General features: G+C 39.4%; 1 protein-coding gene across 2 annotated transcripts in view; it reads right to left on the bottom strand.

Annotated features, from left to right (window-relative positions):
- SCGN (secretagogin, EF-hand calcium binding protein) overlaps nt 1-21262 on the bottom strand; it is a 68143-nt gene that overhangs the window by 32097 nt on the left and 14784 nt on the right. For both annotated transcript variants that reach the window (XM_003823211.4, XM_063605180.1), the window contains exons 5-7: nt 18729-18785; nt 18221-18298; nt 6294-6349 (exon numbers count right to left, since the gene is read on the bottom strand). In XM_003823211.4, the coding sequence (XP_003823259.1) occupies nt 6294-6349; nt 18221-18298; nt 18729-18785 (191 nt within the window). The remainder of the gene's footprint in view (nt 1-6293; nt 6350-18220; nt 18299-18728; nt 18786-21262) is intronic.

Genomic DNA, 21262 nt, shown 5'->3' with positions numbered 1-21262 from the left:
AAAGTCACCAAATAAACAACAAAAATCATCAATACACCAGAAACATGACCTATAAGAAATACTAAAGGGAGTCCTTCAGGCTGAAATTAAAGGACACTAGACAGTAACTTAAATCCACATGAAACAATAAAGAGCACCAGGAGTGGTAAATATATAACCAAATATAAAATACAGCATAAATGTATTTTTTGTGTGTAACTTTTTTGCTTTCTGATTTAAATGACAATTTCATAAAGCAATAACTAAAAATCTATGTTGTGGAGCACACAATATATAAAGATAAAATTTTAACAACAGAAAGGAGGAGAAAGGCATTTGAACTATACAGAAGTAAAATTTGGGGTATAATACTGAAATTAAGTTGTTATTAATCCACAATTAGATTTGATATAAATTAAGATGTTAATTGTAATCTAGCAGACAACCACTAAGAAAATAACTCAAAAAAAATAGCAAAACAAATAATAAGGGAATTAAAATAGTACACTGGAAAATGTCTGTTGAACGTGCAGGAGGCAGTAATGGAAGGACAGAAGAATTTTAAAAAAGCTTAAGACAAAGAGAAACAAATAGCAAATATAAATCCTACCTTCTCAGTAATCACGTTAAATATACACATATTAAATACTCCATTAAAAGCAGAGATTGGCAGAATAGAAAGAAGTAAAACTATCTCTTTATAGATGATACAATATTGTATATAGAAAATCCTAAGGAATCCAACAAAAAACTACTAGAGCTAATACACAAATCCAGAATGTTGGCAGAATACCAGATTAATATAAAAAATTCAATGACATTTCTATACATTAACAATGGGCAGTCCAAAAGTGGAATTCAGAATACTAATCGTTTCATGATAGCATCAAAAAGAATAAAATATTTAATAAATTTAACAAAAGTGGTTTAGTTTGTAGACTGAAAACTACAAAACATTGTTGAAAGAAATTAAAGAGCTAAGTAAATGAAAAAACATCCCATGTTCATACACTGGGAGACTTAATATTTTTAAGGAGACAACACTTCCCAAATTGATCTGCAGATTCAAAACAATCCCCATCAAAATCTGAATTGGTTTTTTTGCAGAAATTGACAATCTGGTCCTAAAATTAATGTGAATATGCAAATGAACCAGGATAGCCAAAACAATCTTGAAAAAGAGGAACAAAGTTTGAGGACTCACATTTTTTATTTCAAAATTTGCCTGCAAATCTACAGAATCAAGATAGTGTGATATTGGCATAAGGACAGATATGTAGATAAATGGAATAGAATTGAGAGTACAGAAATAAACCCATACATATGGTCAGTTTATTTTCAGAAAGGGTGCCAAGACCATTCAGTAAGGAAAAATATTCAAGAAATGGTGTTGGGACAAGTAGATATCTACATGCAAAATAATGAAATTGTGTCCCCACCTTACACTGTATTAAACAATTAACATGAAAAGGATTTACATAAAACAGAAACTTTATAGTTTATATAACTCTTAGAAGGAAACAAACGGGTAAATCTTCATGAGCTCGGATTTTGGCAATGGCTTCCTAGATATGACATCTAAAACACAAACAACCAAAAAAATTAGACAAATTGGACTTCATGAGAATTAAAAACATTTGTGCTTCAAAGGACATCATCAAGAAAATGAAAACACGACTCTCATAATGGAAAAAAGTTTTTGCTGATTATACATCTGATAAGTGTCTAGTGCACAGAATATATACAGGACTCTTATAGTTCAACAACAAAAGGACAAATCGCTCAATTTTTCAACTGGGCAAAGAATCTGAACAGACATTTCTCCAAAGAAGACATACAAATTGCCAATAAAACATAAAAAATGTTCAAAATGCAAATCACAATGACATACTACTTCACACCCACTAGGATGATTATAATTAAAAGAAAGATGCAAACAATAACAAGTGCTGATTAGAATATGGAGAAATTAAAATCCTGATACATTGTTGGTGGGAATGTAAAATGGTGCAGCCACTTTAGAAAACACTTTGGCAGTACCTCAGAAAATTAAATGTAAAATTACGACATGAACCAAAAATTCTGCTCCTTAATATATAACCAAGAGAATCACAAACATATATTTGTCCCAAAACATGTAGCAACGTTATTCATAATCTCTAAAAAAGTGAAAACAACTCAAATGAACATCAGCTGATGAATGGACAAAATGTGGTATGTACATACAAGGGACTATTATTCAGCCATAAAAAGGGATAAAGTTACAACAAGAATGAACCTTGAAAACATTACTCCAAGTGAAATAGCCAGATAGGAAAGGCACATATTGTGTGATTCCATTTATATAAAATGCCCAAAATAGGAAAGTCGATAGAAATAGAAAGTAGATTGGTGGTTGCCAGGGTCTTGTGGGAGGAGGAAGAGAGGAGTGACTGCTAATGTGTACTGGGTATCCTTCTGGCATAATGAAATGTTCTAAAATTAGATATTGGTGATGGTTGGACAACCTTATGAATATATTAAAATCTACCAAATTGTAGATTGGTAGATCTGACTTTAAAAGGGTAAACTTTAAGGTACATAAATTATGTCTCAATTTTAAAATAATCTTGTTTTTGTTTTAGAAAGCAAATATGTCTGCCTCTTTTCTGTATAATTATAATTATACTTTAATAGAATACAGTCAGTTTCAGTAGATTCAACATTAGATTTATGTTGTATTCATAGTCATGAGGATATATAGAAAAAGTAGAAAAAAATGTAATACAACTATGTGGAAAATCTTTGCTCCTCCAAATGCTCAGAGTAGAGGGAATTAATTTGAGCCAATTAGAAGATAGAATATCCTGGAGGTCTGCCAGGAATATTGTTCTTAGTATTTGCAGGCACCAGGCAGCCTAAATCATGTTGCCAGTCACAGCACATATTACTTGGGAGGTGCTTTTATGTAGAGGAATTGAACTGCATTTCACAGCTGAAAGTAGAGAGAGAAAAATCCTATCTGGAAATGTTTTAAGGCCTCTTTGTTGTTGTATTAGTTTCCTAGTGCTGCTGCGACACACTGCCACAAACATAGTGGCTTCAAATAACCATAATCATTTACAGCACTAGAAACTGAAGTCTGAAATCAATCTCACTGGGCAAAATTCAAGCTGTCGACACGGCCGCATTCCTTCTGGAGGTTCTCGGGGAGAATCCTTTCCCTTGCCTTTTTCAGGTTCTAGAGGCTGCCTACATTCTTTAGCCTCTTCTTCCACTTTAAAGCCAGCAACTAGCATTTTCAAATCTCTCCGTGACTCTGACCTTCTGCCTCCCTCTTCCATATGTAAAGGATCTTTGTTATTATATTGGGCCCAATGTGGATAATCCAGAATAATCTCTATTTTAAAGTCTATTGATTAGCAAACTTAATTAGATCTGCAACTTTAATTCATTCTTGCCATGTAACATAAAATAGTCACCAGTTCTGGATATTAGGATGTGGATATCTTTTTTTTCCTTTCTTTTTTTGAGATAGAATCTTGCTCAGTCACCTAACTAGAGTACTGTGACGCAATCTTGGCTCACTGCAAACTCTGCCTCCTGAGTTCAAGCGATTCTCCTGCCTGAGCCTCTTGAAGAGCTGGAACTACAGGCATGCACCACCACACCCAGCTAATTTTATTTTATTTTATTTTTTGTATTTTTAGTAGACACAGGGTTTCACTATGCTGGCCAGGCTGGCCTCAAACTCTGACCTCAAGTGATGCACCTGCCTCAGCCTCCCACAGTGCTGGGATTACAAGTGTGAGCCACTGCACCCAGCCTAAGACGTGGACATCTTTATTCTGCTTACCACAGTTCACATTTTCAAATTCCGTATCAAACTGGTTTTGAAATACACTTGGCACCCCATATCTGTGGGTTCTTCAGGGCCAATTGTGGGACTTGAACATCCGAGGATTTGGGTATCTGGTATCCGCGGAGGTTCTGGAACCAATTCCCAGAGGATACTTAGGGAAGACTGTACTATACTAACTGATTTTGCTGCCTTTCATCTCTGTTCAGTGCTACTGTAACTCCATCAATTCACAACTACTCATTGAATTCCCCCAAGTACACAACACTCCACCAAGTGAGAAGTTATTCAAGGGATTAGGGCATAGTCCCTGCCCTACCAGCAGGACCGTAGCAAACCCGCCTCTACAGAGTGTTTAGACTCATGCAGAAGGCCCTATTAGTTATCACAGTGATAAAGGGGGCACAACTAGCATTTTGTACATAGGGCCAGGGATATTAGGTTTCTGGCACTGCATGGAAATTTCTGCAGAATGAAGAATTGCCCCATGTCTCACTTGAATTTCAAATGTCCAGGGGGCAATCGTGACTGTAAAAACCCTGCTTTTAATTATTTGTGCTTGTAACTGAATTCTTATTTGCATAAAACTCAAGGTTTGCATAATTTACTACTTACATAAATTTTCCACATGGTATATGAATTGTGTTAAGAGATTAACATACTTTGTCTCATTTGGAACTCTGTCAAGACTTATTATTTCATAAAATCATATCAACAGCACCTGAGTTACCAAAATGTCACAATTGTATCAGTCAGCATCTGAGCTGCCCCATTTATGATAATTCTACCCAGGTGAAAGCATCTGACCACTTCACTATATCTTCACTATGATTGTATGCAAGCACTTATACACTGAAATGTGCATTATTTTATCATTAACTGCTTTCCTTTTATTTCTCCTTTATATGTTACAGTCTGTGCATGATGTTAGTTATTTTAGCATTGTATACATAGGTAGGTCATATTGTGTATGGACTAAGAGGGCAGAGAGCAGCTGCTCTGAGCCCTTTATTACCCCAGCCTCCCAGGGCACACAGGGCTCCTCAACTCTCACTACCTCTGAGACGTGCACAACTGAGTCAGGGCACAGGTGGATAGATGCTTTTGGTGAAGGGAACCATGAGATTGCAAGCTTTTGTTTTCATCTAGATTGTCATCTATTGAATGAATCCTTTGGTGGCTTTGGGATTGGCTCTTTCACATAGCTCTCTGACCTCTACTTGAGAGGAACCCTGCCTCCATTGACCAAGAGAACCAGGTGGGAGCCAGGGAGCAGAGGCGAGATGCCTTCTGCCCCAGGCCTGATGGAGAAACACTTTTGTCCCTCTTTGGCTGGTCCCTCAGTGGCTCTTCTATATCAATGTGGACAAAGTTAGAACGAAGGTCCTAAAAAAAGTAGCCAAGGAGGACACACAGGCTGCCTCACAATTCCTATGAGGCACAGATAGAAGGCCATTTAGTGTACTGGGGTCAATATTCTGGCTGTTACTGAGGAGATATTCTTCCTGGTGAGTCCCCTTTCACAGATATCAAAACCTGGCTGAGGTAGCTGCCAAGAAAGGAGATAGCTGGTGTGGGATTTGGTGATTCTGAACTCAGGTTAATGTCCACTAAGAGACGAAACCAACATCTTCTTGTGACTTTGTCGAGTTACCTCCTCATCATTAAAAACTTGCCTTCAGTCCTTGGAATTCCTCTCTCTCAGCTATACCTGCTGCTGCGCGGCAGCCTGTAACTGCTGCCCTGCTTACAATTACCATTGAGCCCTGCCCTGAAGCACCTGGTATTATGGATGCTCCCCAATAACAGGTATATCTGTGTATTCCAGATCCAATAATTTCAACTCTGACTATTTGCTCAGAATGTCTTTCTCTTTTCTGTAGACAACTCCATGCTGTTTGGGATCAGCCAGACTTGACAAAACATGCTGACACACCAATCACGTGTCACAACACCAGACTCACAAACAACATTTTCATGGACACTGAGCCACTTCTGCTTTTATCCTGTCCTCCTCCACTTCTAGCCTTCAGACACTTGGTGCCTCCCTGAGGATACACCAACACTTCAAGAACACAGAGTGCACCTGGAGTCTGGCTCAGTAGTCCTGTGTCCTGAAATAACTGCTCGACGTTCCCAGAGCCAGTAAATGGGATTTGGGACATTTTTGTCATGAAGTCACAATGTGGGACTATAAATGTCTTGCCTTTAAGGGTAGGGTCTTCCCATGACCCATCCATAAAATTTGTGAAAATGTTGTGTGTTGTGCATTTTGGAGAGAAGAATTTTCATTATCTTCACAAAGGGATCTGTTACCCTAAAAGATTTAGAATCACTCAGCTTATTTGGTAAGATGTGCCTATTCTTTTAGACTCCAGGTGAGGCTTGATCTCCAGTCTCAAAAGGAAATATATGATGTCATCAGACCCCTAGTAAGGTATTTCTGAATGTATGATATCACTTCCATGTAACTCACCTTGCTAAGTCATTTAGATCCAACCGACCATCTTTATTTCTGTCAAAAATCTTCATCTGAAATGCAGAAGGGAAAATGGTTGTACTTGTAACAGGAACTAATTCTGAACGTTATTAAAGCACTTTTCTATTTTGCTCTTCTGATTACATATTTGCCTAAATTGGCTGAGGAGCCCACTTGCCTGGGGGAAAATTAGTATTTGTCACAGAAGGAATTGCATGTCAGCCTCTCTGTTAGGATGAGTCATAGTAACCAAATCTCCTAAATCTCAGTGGCTTAACACAACACAGGTTTATTTTTCACAGGGTTAGCTGGCAGCTCTACTTCATGTTGTCTATACTCTGGCAACATGGAGTGACAAAGTAGTGACCATCTGGCACATTCCTGATTGCCATGGCAGAAAGAAAGAATAATAAATAATTTACTGATTAAAAGTTTATTGTCCAAAGCAGATCCCTGGCCACAGCTACCTTCAAAGGGACAGAATAATACAATCCTGCCATGTGCTTAAGAGGAAAACTAATTATTTGGAGGATAGCAGCAACGACTACCACAGTCTCTGACAGGCAAAACAGGATTTTTATAAAGATTACAAGCTTGAAATATGGGTACTTGGTTTGAGTCAAGGTTTTCTGAAACTATTTTATTCTAGCCCTCATTTAGCATATCAACCACCAAGGAGGGCTTGGAGGGCTCATATCATGGGGTACTCTCATAGGGTATAGGAGAAACCTCATGTTTCCGTGAAGGCAAAAGGTGTTGACACTGAGTCTTTCCTTTCATAGAGAGACTTAGCATTGTCCAAAGAAGTTGTTTACATTATTAGATGAGACTAAATTTTAAACAAGATAGGACTAAAAGTTAAAAGTTTCTGCACTAACCACAAATTAGAAAGACCAGATTGGTTTGGGCAAAATAGAAGAGAGAGATTTCTTTGCAGATCTGAGTTGAAATGTGAGTGAATTTTGTGACTTTACAACATTTTAATGCTACAGAATATCTCTAAGCATATCCATATAAGGAGGCTGCACAGGGAAAAAGAGGGAGCGAGATAATCTGAAAATACATCCAACAGATTTTTGCTTTAAAAAATACATTAGTCCCCCATCCTTCCTCTGTCTCCAAATCCAGTTTATTTTTAATATTTCAAATGAATTTGAAAACCTATTCTCACCACTTTGGCACCAAAAATGTGTATTACAGAATTAAAACACAGGTTACATTTTTATACATTTGGACATGTTACATGTCCAATTACGTCCCTTAAACATAAACACTATACAGTATCCAGTAAAAAGTCTGATGGGGATAAACTTTGCCAGAAGATGAGCCATGAGTTATTTTCTGTGACACCTTCATTATGAGAGGTTCTATCTTAATAGAAAGCTAGTTCAGCTTGAGCTCTAAGCAAGTAACAACTCACCTTGAAAGACGTGGGCCTAACTCCATTGCTGTGCAAACTTACTCCAAGAGAAAACAATCCTGTGCTCGAAATTGGCCTGGGTTGAACTAAACACCAGTGTGGTAAATTATGCTTCTACCTATCAGAAAATTGGCTATGGCTCACGTAAGAATAAGAATCAGGAAAAAAATCATTTGCCTAATTTTTCCATCTCTGAGTGTATACCAGCAGGGATGAATGGCACACATATTCGGCTGTGTCTGCTCTTCTACTTTCCTGGGGCCTCTGTAGCTCTAAGTTCAAATATTAATAATGAGGGAAGCTTGCAGCATGCCTGTAGCACCAGACTAGAAATCAGATCTTGTGTGACATTAAGACATTATGCTTCTTTGCAAGTATAATCTTTAGTGAATTTTGAATGCTTGGCATATTTGTTTGAGACATAATGGCTTCTTAATTTTTAAACTATAATAAAGACCATTTATGAGGGCTCAATAGTTTGTATGTTATTACATTTAATTATCACAACATCCTTATAATGTAAAAAAAAAAATCTGTGTGTAATAAATAAGGAAACTGATATTTAGAAAGATTGAAGTAGGTTGTTTAAGAAGCAAGATTTTAATCTAAGTATATCTGTCACCAGAGCTCTTTCCATAAAACCAGGCTCTTAGCTCTATAAAGTCTGGATATCTCATCATGAATTTGGTATGCTTCATGTTTGGTTATGAAGTAAAACATCTGGTGCCATAGACTATGCCAGAGATGTGATATTTACCTTTTCTAATTGCCTCTTTTTCCCTGGGAAAGCAAGAAAAGACTCTACATGGATTTCCCTCCAATTCAGTGGCCTGAATTTCCCCTAAAGAAATATAAACTTCATGATAGTTGAGTCAACTCTAAGACTGCCAGTTTTCACTTCACTGGATTCATGCTTATATAGTTCATTTCTATCTATTTTCCCTACCCTTGACTATAAACCAAGAGATATAAGCCTAGTCCTGACAACTGCTCCAGGCAGTGGTGGCAGGTTGGTCACAGCCTGAGCTCCATGAGCAAGTGCCCCTGCCAGCCCTCAGCCCACAACCCAGCTCCCCTTCAATCCCCTGCACACACACACCTGCCCACGGGGCTCCGTGCCCTGAAGCCGCACGGGTGCTCATTTACCCTGGCTGGAATGATGATGAAGTATTCCTAGGCCAGAACAGGCTCCAGAATTTCTGAAACCAAATGTTCACTGCCTTGTGACATTGGTACTCAAATCCCTATAGCAAACATGCTCTGACCAAAAACACAGAATATGAGGAGGTGACCCCTGCCCAGAAGCTCCTGTCCCAGTGACTCCTGACCAAGACCAGTGGGATGTCCTGCTGGGCTGAGTGGCTATTTCTTGCCAATGATGCTCACCCAGTGTCCATCCTGGAGGACTCTACTGGGCACCCACAGAATCAGAAGTGACCACCTTCACCTGTAGCATCAACCATGCCCAGCTGATGGTGGTGGAGGGACGACGTATTTACTGTGTGAACTCTGAGAACTGCACTAGTCCGAAATCCTCAGGGAAGCCTGGGTGTTCTCTAGCTTATCTAGTATCTCCAGAACTGTCCAGGAACTTGGTCATACTCTTTTCAAAAACAACATGATTGTAACTGTGAAGAGTTTTCAATATATCTTGGCCAAGCTGCCAGATGATGCACCTTCCAAAACACCTGCTGGGACAGCCAAGGAAGACAAGGGGAAGGCAAAGAAGACAGCACTGACAGCTGCGGAGAAGGCCAAGGACCTAGCGAGCAAGGCAACCACTGAGACACAATAGCAGCAACAGTGCATGTAGCCAGCCTGGGCCCTGCCCACCACTGCCACAGCACTCCGGATGACCTGGTTCAAATCCTTCTGCCCTTTTCCAATTTACTTCCAGCCTACCTACTTCCTGGGTGGTGGGTTGAGGTTGGATGTCCTGTTGGCATCTACAGAACACCAGGCATACCCATATCTGAGCCAGTCCTGCTTATTTCCCCATTGGGCAGCTGAGGTCAGAAGCACAGAGAGGTGTGGTGACTTGCACAGGATCACAGACAGGCTGCAGATAAATTGGTAATAAATGCTAGACTGCAAACTCCATGAGGGCAGGGATCTTTGTTTTGTTTTGTGATGTGCCCCCAAGTACTTGGCACATATCTAGTACCTATAGACATTCAATAATTATTTATTGAATTTAAAAAAAAGAAAATAAATATAGGCCTGAATTTTTCCTCCCTCTTTACACTAATTCACTTCAGGAGGGCTGTGGCAGTTGAAGATGGCGGCGGTAGGGGGCATGCCTTCCATTGTGAAGGGCAATTGCTGAAAGGTGGTGAAGAGCCCTTCATCACTCTTCCCACCTCTACCACTGCTTTTCCAAGACTTGCACTCATACTCCATACTCCATCCACACATTTTTGAGAATTAACTACCTGAAAGGTGCTATAAAGGCTCCCAGAAATGGAACACAATGTCTTATTAACAAATGCCTTAAAATTCTAAGTGTGGTAGTTCCCATTCTCTGGCAAGAGACTCCTCAGGGACTTTGGAGTTTTTCAGAATTCTCCTTAGATTGAATAATATTTTAGTTTTTCAAATCTTTGTAGGTGCAATAGTGATTGTAAAATGCAAAATCACTTAAAATCATTACTGGGTAACTTCCTGTCAATAGATATTTTCTTAAACAATAGATTCGAAGTACAACTACTGTCATGTGGTGGGAGAGGAAGTCTGTGACTTTTTAAAACAATTCTTAGTGAAGAATTTTAGTATAATGCCTGCCCAAGGTGAAAAACATGCAAATAATTCAGCAGAGTCAAGAGTGTGAGTCCCTCCCTTGCCTGTTCTAGTGGTAACTACCATTCACAGAGTCTTATGTATCCTTCCAGAAACTTTTTAAACATACAAGCATATGTATATATGTACACACACATATATCACAACTATCTAATTTTTTGACAAATAGGACTATATGCAATAGATTATTTTGCAACTTCCTTTTTTATTTAATAAATTATTGGAAATCATTCTTTAGCAGTTATTTTTTTTAAAAAACTTTAAAGGAGATCCTCATTCCTGCCTGGAAATTATTGCCATATGCTATTCCAAAAAAGATTTAGAACCCCCCTCCCATATTATCAATTGACAATTATTTGTCAGGTAATTACTCTGTGTCTAATAACATTCTGCACACTATGAGATATCTCAAACAATTATTAAGGTGGTACATGATTTTAGGGCATACAATTGTAATTGAAGAGCCAGAAACAAATATCTGAAATATAGGTAAACAAATAAGATTCAGCATTATCTCTTTAACCCTGAGAAAAAGAGACAGAGCAATGTGACAGGATATTGGAAGAGACTGAGGAAGGAGATAAGAATTCAGGTAAGTTCTGAAAGAGGGATAGGATTTGGACATGAGGTAGAGAGAAGAGAGGAAGACATTGTAGACTAGCAAATGTGAGAACAAAGGCACCGAGATAGAAATTCACATGCTAGCAATAGTTTAGCCATAGAGAGTGACCAGGGAGGACAAGAGGTGTTCTGGGAGTGGAGGAGAGAAGATAGACAGGGAGAGAGAATGGGACCAGATGACGCAAGAGTTTGAAAGCCATAAATAGGAGTTTAAACTTTTGTAGATCCATGCACAGGTGACTGGCATCATTCATTCATTTATTCGTGTGTTCATTCATTTAACAAATATGTATAGAGTGCCTACTATGTGGCAGGCACTGTTCTATTTACTGAACAAACAAAGATTCATGCTGTCATGGAGCTGATTTGGAAAGAGGGGATGGAAGAGGGGATGGAAAATAAGACAGATAAGTAAAATACTGACTGTTTTACATACATAACATGAAATATACATGTTACCTATGTTAAATGCTCTGGAGGAAGAATTAAGTAGCATATAGAATAGCAAATTGGGAGGTACAATTTTAAATAGGATGGAAATGGAAAGCCTCAAGTAAAAGGTGACTTTTTCATAAAGACCTGAAAGAGATGGAAGTAAATCAAATGCATACCAGGGTTAAAAATAGATTGGCAGGGATATGGCAAGTGCGAAGGACCTGTGGCAGCACATACATGCATGTCAGAGTAACCAAAAGTATGTCAGGTAATAGTGTGGCAAGACTAGGACTGGGGAGGAGATAAAAGGAGATAAGGTGGGAAAGGTGATGACTTGGTGTGTGAGCAGGTGGTGTAAGAACTTTGGCTTTTTCTCAGAGACAGAGCCATTGGAGGTTTTCGATATGAAAAATGATATAATCCGACTCAGTATAACAGGATCACTCTGGCTGCTGTGTTTCATAGAGATAGTAAGAGACAGGAATGGAAATAGGGAGATCTGCTGGGAAGCATCTTGCAATTCAGTTGAGAAATAATTGTGCCTTGGAACAGGGTGAGAAATGGTCAGATTTAGAATGTAATTTAAATGTGTTCAATAAGATTTGCCAGTTAGATGTGGAGTGATAGAGAAAGAGGCATCAAAGATGGTTTCAAGTGTCATGCCTTGAGCAACTTGAAAGCTTGAGGAAGACCCAGTAGTGGAGCAGATCTTTGGGGAAAGGTCAGAATTTCAATTTGAGACATGTTGAAGGTGTATATTAGGCATGCAATTCAAGTGGAGATACACAACTAAGTGTATCCAAGAGGTTTAGAGAGGTGGTCTGAATCAGACATATAAATCAAGGGTGGTCAGCCTTTAGTTGGTCTTCAAAACCGTGAGACTAGTTGAGATCACCAAGAGTGAGAGTGGACATAGAAGAGAAGGGATATGAGGACTGAGCCCAGACGAGCATCAGATTGGCCTGGATCACAGTTATGAATACTTAGACCCAGAGAAGGAAGCAGATATGAGCTTCTTTGATCCAGGCATAAAATATGAGAGCCAAGACCAGGATCATGGATGGGGACAAGCTTAAACTCATATCATTCTCTTTGTCTGCCATTGTTGCAGGATTTAGGAGGACGAGAGTGACCTCGGGTTGAAACAGGAGAATCTTGAGTGCACTCAGGCCCAGCCGACTCACGTCCAAAAGACCGGGCTTGGAATAAAGACAGCACTTGACTTTTATATACACTTTACAAAAGGGAGTGGGCTAGCTTGAAGCAAGCTTACAGTGGCGTGAAAGCAGGGATACAGAGGCAGAACAAACTTAGGATTGCACATAACCGTTGCCAAGCAACCCAGGTGTCCATTATCTAGGTTTGCCTGGGCATGGGCTTATCTCCTAACCTTCACTATGGTGCCCAGGCAGCTGTAGTTCAGGCCTACTCAGGCTTCTTATGACCTTTGTTGTACTTCTTAGATAAAACAGAATTCTTGAAGTCACTAGTTATAGAGAACAGGGATCTATAAACTCATTTCATAAAATAAAGGAAAATTTGTTTTTCTTCTCCCTTTGTTGAGGGAGTGCTGGGAAAGTCTCCAGAGAACGTTAGATAATATTATCAAGACTTTTCCTGGGTCTGGACTGTGTCTGTTGCTGCCTCTGGGACAAGTCAGCCTAACACAGGAAAACTTATTTCTCTTTCTTTTTATTTTTCTTTAATTTACCACCTCACCATAGTCTCAGATTTAAATTTGTTGTTTTATAAAAGTTCAAGTTTCCTGCTCTAGGTATGTGATTTAACATCAGCCAGAATTATTAGCTTAAATTTAACAAAAGTAAATATTATCTAAAAATAGTCTATCCAGACAGTTAAATCTTTCCTCCTGCCTGGTGTTGGCAGCACCTCTAAATTCAGTATCATAATTTGATTTTAATAATAGGCTGTCTCCTTTCTTGTCCAGAACATTAATTAGGAATCAGGATAAGGCAAGGTGTGCAGACCTCAGCTTTTCTCTTCTGTTTGGTCATTCTGCCTTAACTCACTCATTAGTCATGCTTCAGCCAGTTTTTAAATGTGCCAATCCTTATTCAGATCAGTTTGAATTCATTTAATAAGTTACATCTCTTAAGTAAAGCATTTGATGCTAAACCTGAGAACAAAATCTTTAATACAGTATTGCCATGACTATGTCCATTGCTCAATAAAAATCCATTAAAGCAGCAATAACGTGATTTCACGCTTGGTGTATCAGAGCTCAGGATGCAGAAGTCGTTTTTTAAAAAGTTAAGTTCCTAGAAGTTAGTACACCCAAAAATGTCTAGGGAAATGTAAAAAGTCTTTTAAAAAACCAACTGTCAAGTTCCAAAATCTGTTTGTTGAAAAGTATAAGTCACCTCTATAACTTAGGGAAGAAAAATGAAATAGATTGGTCAAAATTTCATTGAACTCATTTTGTCTTCTGATCAAACTCAAATCTTTGGGTGGAAACTCTTTCACCAGCTTTCTCCACACTTGGCTCTCACCTCAGTGCATAAAAAGCCAACGAGAAGCTGATATAGTTTGGATGTTGTCTCCTCTAAATCTCATGTTGAAATGTAATCCCCAGTGTTGGAGGTGGGGCCTGATGGGAAGTGATGAATCATGGGGGCAGATTTCTGATGAATGGTTTAGCACCATCCCCTTGGTGCTGTCCTTGCTATAGTGAATGATTTCTCCCAACATCTGGTTGTTTAAAAGTGTGTGGCATCCTCCTCGGCTCTCTCTCTCTTGTTCCTGCTTTTGCCATGTGATGTGCTTGCTCCTGCTTCACTGTCTACCATAAGTAAAAGCTCCCTGAGACCTCCTCAGAAGCAAAGCAGATGCCAGCACCATGCTTGTACAGCCTGCAGAACCATGAGCCAATGAAACCTTCTTTTATAAATTATAAACCCAGTCACAGGTATTTCTTTATAGTAACACAAGAATGGCCTAACACAGGGGCCATCTGGAGTTTGCTTGATTATGGACCTGTCTCCATGGGACAATTTAGAACCAAAATGAGTACTTAACTGCAGCACACATGAGCAGAAGAGCTATGAGGTGTGGGCAATTAAACAGACATAGAATAACAGGACCATCTTGGCCAATGGACAGTTCTCAACCTAGGTACTTAAACATTGGGTGAGATCAGTCTGATTTCCCTCAGCTACTTCCCAGGACTCTAGACTTATGAATCTAGGCTAAGAATATTGCATACTACCGAAATTTCTTGAGCTCAGGACATCCCATTGTAAGATGATGCCAGCCTGAAGCTTCTTTAATTCAAGCCTGAAGGCTGTGAAGGGAAGAACTCTGGGCAACTAGGGCTGCTGGCCTGACGTGTGATGTGCATCATCTTTTTCCAGCCACATACTGCACCCTTTCTGATTCTGCCCTGGAGGGTCTGGTTTAAGGGGGAAGGGGAAAGGAGAATTTCAGAGCATAAAGCTCTGCTTGGGGAAGATTAGGTCTGTACAAAATGCTGAAATGTGCAATATGCAACCCTCCAAGCACCCCAAGAGGGAGCAAGAGCCATAATAGGGGCACAGGGTCATAAGAAACACTGACAGGGGAGATAGGAGGGTCCCAAAGACAAACGTTCCTTATTTTGTCATGGTTTCATCATAGCTGGCTATTAGGTAACAACTGAAATTTCAGTTTAATTTGCATTAAGTAGGCTACTACGTGTCAGGTCCCATGTGAAGGCTGAGACAAGAAGGTGAGACGCTCTCCTCACCCTTGAGGAGTCACAGGCTAGTGGGGTACAAGACCCATAAACAGATAACATCAGTCTCATCCTTGACTCCCACCTGATTCATCAGGAAATCTTCTCAAGTCTATCTTCAAAATATATTTAGTTCTCACCTCTTCTGCCACCTCACCTGAGTCCAAGTTGCCATCTTCCATCACCTGGATGGCAACAATGGCCTCTCAGCAGATCTTCCTGATTCCATACTTGCCCACTGAGGACTCTTCTCAACCCAGGGGGCAAATCTTGACATCCTCTGCATCATAGCCCTCTAGCCGTTTTCCATCTCACTAAAACCCCAAGTCCTCACGATGGCCTAAAAATCCTGTGATGGTCTGGCTGCTGTTTAGTCTCATCCTTTCTTGCTCTGCTCCAGCCATGCTGGTTTCTCCCTGTTCTTAAAAGTCCCAAGTGCACTCTTGCACTAGGGGCCTTGTGCCTCCTGTACCCTCAGTCCCTCCTCACATCTCACCTTCTCAGATGGGCCACCCTGACCATCTTATTGAAAAGTACCCCTTCTTCCCAGTCCCCTACCCCAAATGCTCCTGCTAGTACTGCCATTCCTGGCCCAACTCCACTTTTTAATTTTTTCCATAACACTCATCACCCTCTGTTATGCAATATAATGAATTATTAATTACATTTATTATTTGTTGTCAGTCTCCCCTTTGTCTATTTTGCTCACTGTTGAATCCCTGGTGACTAGAATAATGCTTGGGGCATAGTAGATATGTAATGAATATTTGCGGAATAAATTAAATTATTAAGAGGCTAAGATAATGATATGCACTAGGCACTACACAGGCACAGAGAAGGGGTACTGGCTCACCGTGGAGGGACGGCTACAGAAGATTTTTTTTTAGGGCAAGTTGATATCTAACTGAATATCGAAGGATGAGCAAGAACCAGGTGAAAAAAGTTGGTGAGGGGGGAAGCTGAGCTGTATTAAGAAGTAAAACATTAGTGGTTTAGTATGGTTAGCTGGAGGTGGGGGCAAGCCCCTCAGAGTCAAAGATAGTCAAACAAATACTGGCAACATGCTGGAGATTCTACATGAAAATATATTCATTAAGTAGGTCATGTTTTATAAGTCAATAAAATCGAGATAACAACAGCCAGTGCTAACATTCTGTTAAATCAATGTTAAAAATATGCTGAACTAGAAAAACCACCTCCTTATCATTCTGTACCCCAGGCAGTTTCTGTCTAATTTTCTTTTTCATAGTACTCATTCTATTAGAGGGCTTCACTGGAGCTTAGGTCAAAAGGAACCTAGAGACCCTCCTGTAGCTGGGAAACTGCTTCCCACTGCTGGGGGATTTCCCACTTCAACCTTTGGTGCTGAGCACATATTTACTCAGGATTTCCAACACCATTTTGCATGCTATTAAAACAAATCAACACCGTAAGAAGCTGAATAATTTCCTTAATTGAGATCCTGTCCTGAGATTTGATTCTCTCCTTGGCATTTGTTTTCTCCTGTCTAGGCCAATTACAAGTTACCAGGGTCAAGAGCACTTGCCTTCTTCCCAGCGGAGACTCACTTGACTGGGGGCACATTCAGAGCAGAGTACAGAGGGAAAGCAGAGAAGTCTCCAGGGCTGAAAACCAGGGGAGCTTAGCTTCCAGCTTAACAGATGCTTTTAGCTAAGGAACGCTTTTTCTTAGTTATCTGATCTTTAAAATGAGCTTAAGAACTCAACCTGGTGGTGACTTAGTCACTTACCCTTTCTAAGCCTTAGTCATCAGATACATAAAATTGCGTGAAAAATAGCAACACTGTAGAGAAGTTGTTAGACATAATATAGTATTTGGAAACACCAATTAAAAGCCTAAATATGTCAACCTGGTGGTACACATTTTAACAAACTCTTCTCAGTAATATGTATCCCTGACTTCACCATAAGGCTCAATGAGGTGATTCTGCTCAATAACTCTTTATATAATAAATATAACAATCCTACAAGTAATTAAGGCTTTGTCAGCAAATTTCCTTGCTTACTAATTAAGAAACCTGAAGATTTTGATAGGAATGAAGCACTCATGTAGGGATGAGAAAGGAATAGAGGAGGAGAAAAGACAGAGGAGCCAGATGCAGTTCAATACAAATCATTGATAAGTACTGGGAGAAATGCATCGAGTTAGGTGTTGAAACAGAACATGAGGATGAGTTTGCCAAAGGCAGCTCCCTACTTTACTACTCTCCATGGAGCTTGACACAAAAATAGTCTCAAGGTCACTTGGAACAAGGATGACATGAGGGGAACAGGAAATAATGACAACTACTGCAATAAGAGCTAACTCATTATATTCTGGACAGTATGCAATACTTCATATGCATCAACACATTTGCCCTCACAGGAATTAGGTGTTATTCGTCCCCATTTTATAGGAGAAGTAAATAAAGTTGAGAGGCTTGACAGTTTTCTTACATCATAGCCAGTAAGTGGCAGAGGTAGGACATGCATCCTTCATCTATCTGACTCTCCAACTGCACTAAATCAACATGCTAAATGAGGAGAATCATCCACTGTGGTGAGAGGCAGCTTCCATCTGTTTGGTCCTGATTGTCTAAGTCCATGTTTACTTGTTTCCATGTGACTTCAATTAACATTGAGGTTATTGGCCTGATGCTTAGAAACCTAATGTTGACTGAACTTTTCAGGTTTCCCCACAGACTGGTGAACAGCTTTCTCTCTCAAATAGATGCAACCTGGTCACAAGAGAGAGGCTAAAACAGTTCAGTTTTAGCCAGTATTTTTCAGAGTTGAAGTTTCCTCTTGCATTCATTTAGTCTTCAATTTCTCAAGGACGAACTCTCTAGCAGACACTGTTTCTGGGGTCTGGGGAGGGAGTGGGGGAGCTGCCCTCATGGAGATTACATTACTCATTACTTACCATGGTGCCAGTGTATTCTTCCAGTTTAGCCTCAGAAATGGCCTTTTTGTGGTGAAGAAAGAGGTCTCGGAGGAAGTTCTGTGGCGCCAAGAGAAGAATCATACTTTATATAGTGAGCAAATAAACTGCAAAGTCTTAAAAGGCCTTATTTCAAGAATTGTGAGTTGCTTGTTTCCAGGAGGAAATAAAATGCTTTTAGCAAGCAATAAATCCAAGAATGGAGGGCTGTCACTGTTTATAGGGAGCTCACGGGACCCAGGGAATAGCTCCAGCGTGAAAAAGTTATCATAAATGCTTAATTATGCTTCTTTTCCAGAGAGAGCAATGTGACTTGCACTTTCTAAACCTTTTAAAAATGAAAATATATACATATATGTACATATGTATGTATTTTTTGAGTCACATATTCAAATACATCTTTCTTGGGCCCACAGAAATCAAACTCATGATACACACATATCAAATTCCCAATGATAAACAAACCCACCCTTCACCCAGTGACACTCACGCGGAGCTCAGCAGCTGATATAAAGCCACTGCTGTCAGCGTCATATTTGCGCCAAATCTGAAATACACAAAAGTCATTAATTAATTTATCCTCAGATAACTTGGAATAATTATGTGGTATCTACTACAGTTCAGCATCTGAAAACAGTACTTAACTGAATGGAAATTCCACTTTTGATGGAAAACTTTAGGCTTTCTTTGGTGAGAGCAATTTTGGGCACAATCCACCAGAAATGGATCACTGCATTCACTTGGAGCCACTTAAGGAGGGCCACAATGGTTTCAGTGAAAGCCCATTGAGTGGGCTTTCATCAAAAGTGTCCTTTTGGAAAGCTCAGAATGGAAATATAAAAAGGGATGAACTTCAATTTGGGACAATATGACAAACTAAGAAGCCTCCTCAGTACTAAATACCTAAAAATGCAGCATCCTATGAAAATAGATTTTTTTTTTTTTTTTTTTTTTTTTTTTTTTGAGACGGAATCTCGCTCTGTCGCCCAGGCTGGAGTGCAGTGGCGCGATCTCGGCTCACTGCAAGCTCCGCCTCCCGGGTTCACGCCATTCTCCTGCCTCAGCCTCCCTAATAGCTGGGACTACAGGCACCCACCACCACGCCTGGCTAATTTTTTGTATTTTTAGTAGAGACGGGGTTTCACCGTGTTAACCAGGATGGTCTCGATCCGCTGACCTCGTGATCCGCCCGCCTCGGCCTCCCAAAGTGCTGGGATTACAGGCGTGAGCCACTGCACCCGGCCAATAACTTTTAATTACATAGCATAGATCGCAAGAAAGTGAAAGGACTTCTAAGAGACCCGACATGATGGGAAAGCATAAACTCAGAGTGGTAATGTAGGACTGAAACCAAAGCCTGTCCCAAGTATGTCTGCCTGTCCCTGGCAACAAAGCCTGCAGTTTTATGAGAAAACTGCACATGTGGTAGACAGGGAATAGATCATGGGACCCACACAGGTGGAAAATTAGATTGAGGTGCCTGCTTTAAACTAAAACTTCAAAACTAAAATCTGAATGAAAGATGAACTTTAAAAAATTACACTGCAGAAAAGTCCTCTAAGAAATCTTGCCTGTGTGGTCTTGTCTCTGATGGAGGGGATAAAATAACTCTAATTCCCAGTTATAAGCTACTCCCCTTATTAGTGTGAGGCCAGCATTCATCCAGCTGAAGAAGCAGTTACGAACCAGAACACAGAACAGCTGAAACTCTTTGAAGAAAGCACTGAACTGTTTTATTTAATAAATGCTCTTACTCTCCCCACCTCTGATTATTCCATGGACAAGCCTCACATCAATTGGCAAGCTCATTAACTCTTGTACAAAATGAAAGGTTACAGTAAGTTTTTTTTTTTTCACTGACAGATTTTTCTTAGATCCTAAATGGGATGACTGTGTTCTGTGTTACCAATTGCAAGGACCTTAATTATTAACCACAATCAGCGTCCTGAGCTCAGACTCTGCAGGAATAGTAGGAGGTGTTGATACTGATGCTGTGTTGACACTGATGCTGATATTTAGTAACAACAATTCAGAAACATCACTCCTTCCAGAACCTGTCATTTATGTCTGAATTTAGTCCAGTTACAAAATCAGTGTTACATGTGATTTATATCTTTTATCGTATGAATATGCCAAAACTATGAGAATTTCAAATAATTTTTAAAATTTTTTGCATGCTTTTTAAGTGCCATTCTCCAATCAATTTCCATTTAAATTATTGTGTAGTTTTACTACAGCTGAGCCATTGGAGAGCCAAAGATTTTTATGTGACTATTCAATAAGCCTATCTTTAAAGAATAAAGACAAAGTAAAGACATTTCCAGACAAACAGAAGCAGAGTTTATTACCAGCAGACTCGCGGTAAAGGATATACTCTAGGAAGAAGAAGGAACAGGATGAAGGAAATCTAAGATATACAAAAAGGAATGGCGAACAAAGACAATGGTAGCAATATGACATGTGGTGACACATGGGCAAATTGAAACAAATCTTGACTGCATAAAATTTGTGGGGTTAAAGAAAACAAGATAGAACTAATATTCTGGACAATAATGGCACATGAGCTGGTGGGTAAGAGTTATAGTGTGTTAAGACCCTGTGGTTCAGGGGAAAAGTAAAGACATTAACTTAGAATTTCTTCAAATATGTAGACTGTAATGGGATATAAGACAGTTAATTTTAAAAAACAAATTCAAGAATTCACAATGATAGTTTTAAAAGTTGGGTACAGCAAGGGAAAGCTCTTCTTTACAGATAAAATTGACAAACTACAAAGGCAGGAAAAGTGGAATTTAAAAAAAAGATAAGATAAGAAGCCTCCATAGGGCCATGTGATTTTCCCACTTCTCAAGGTCTTTCAAGACTACACTAGGCCTAACATTTTAATACTATTTTTCTATATTCATGATTTTTTTCTGATATCATGTTCACTGTACAAAATTAATGAAATACAAAAAGAAAAAATGTATAATCTCCAGAAACTCCTATCCTGAGATAATTACTTATTGTTTCTATGTGTTTCAT

This window comes from Pan paniscus, chromosome 5 (assembly GCF_029289425.2).
Source record: "Pan paniscus chromosome 5, NHGRI_mPanPan1-v2.0_pri, whole genome shotgun sequence".
Classification (NCBI taxonomy): Eukaryota; Metazoa; Chordata; class Mammalia; order Primates; family Hominidae; genus Pan; species Pan paniscus.
Note: the sequence above shows the minus strand (reverse complement) of the source record. Positions and strands in the feature narration are given on the sequence as shown.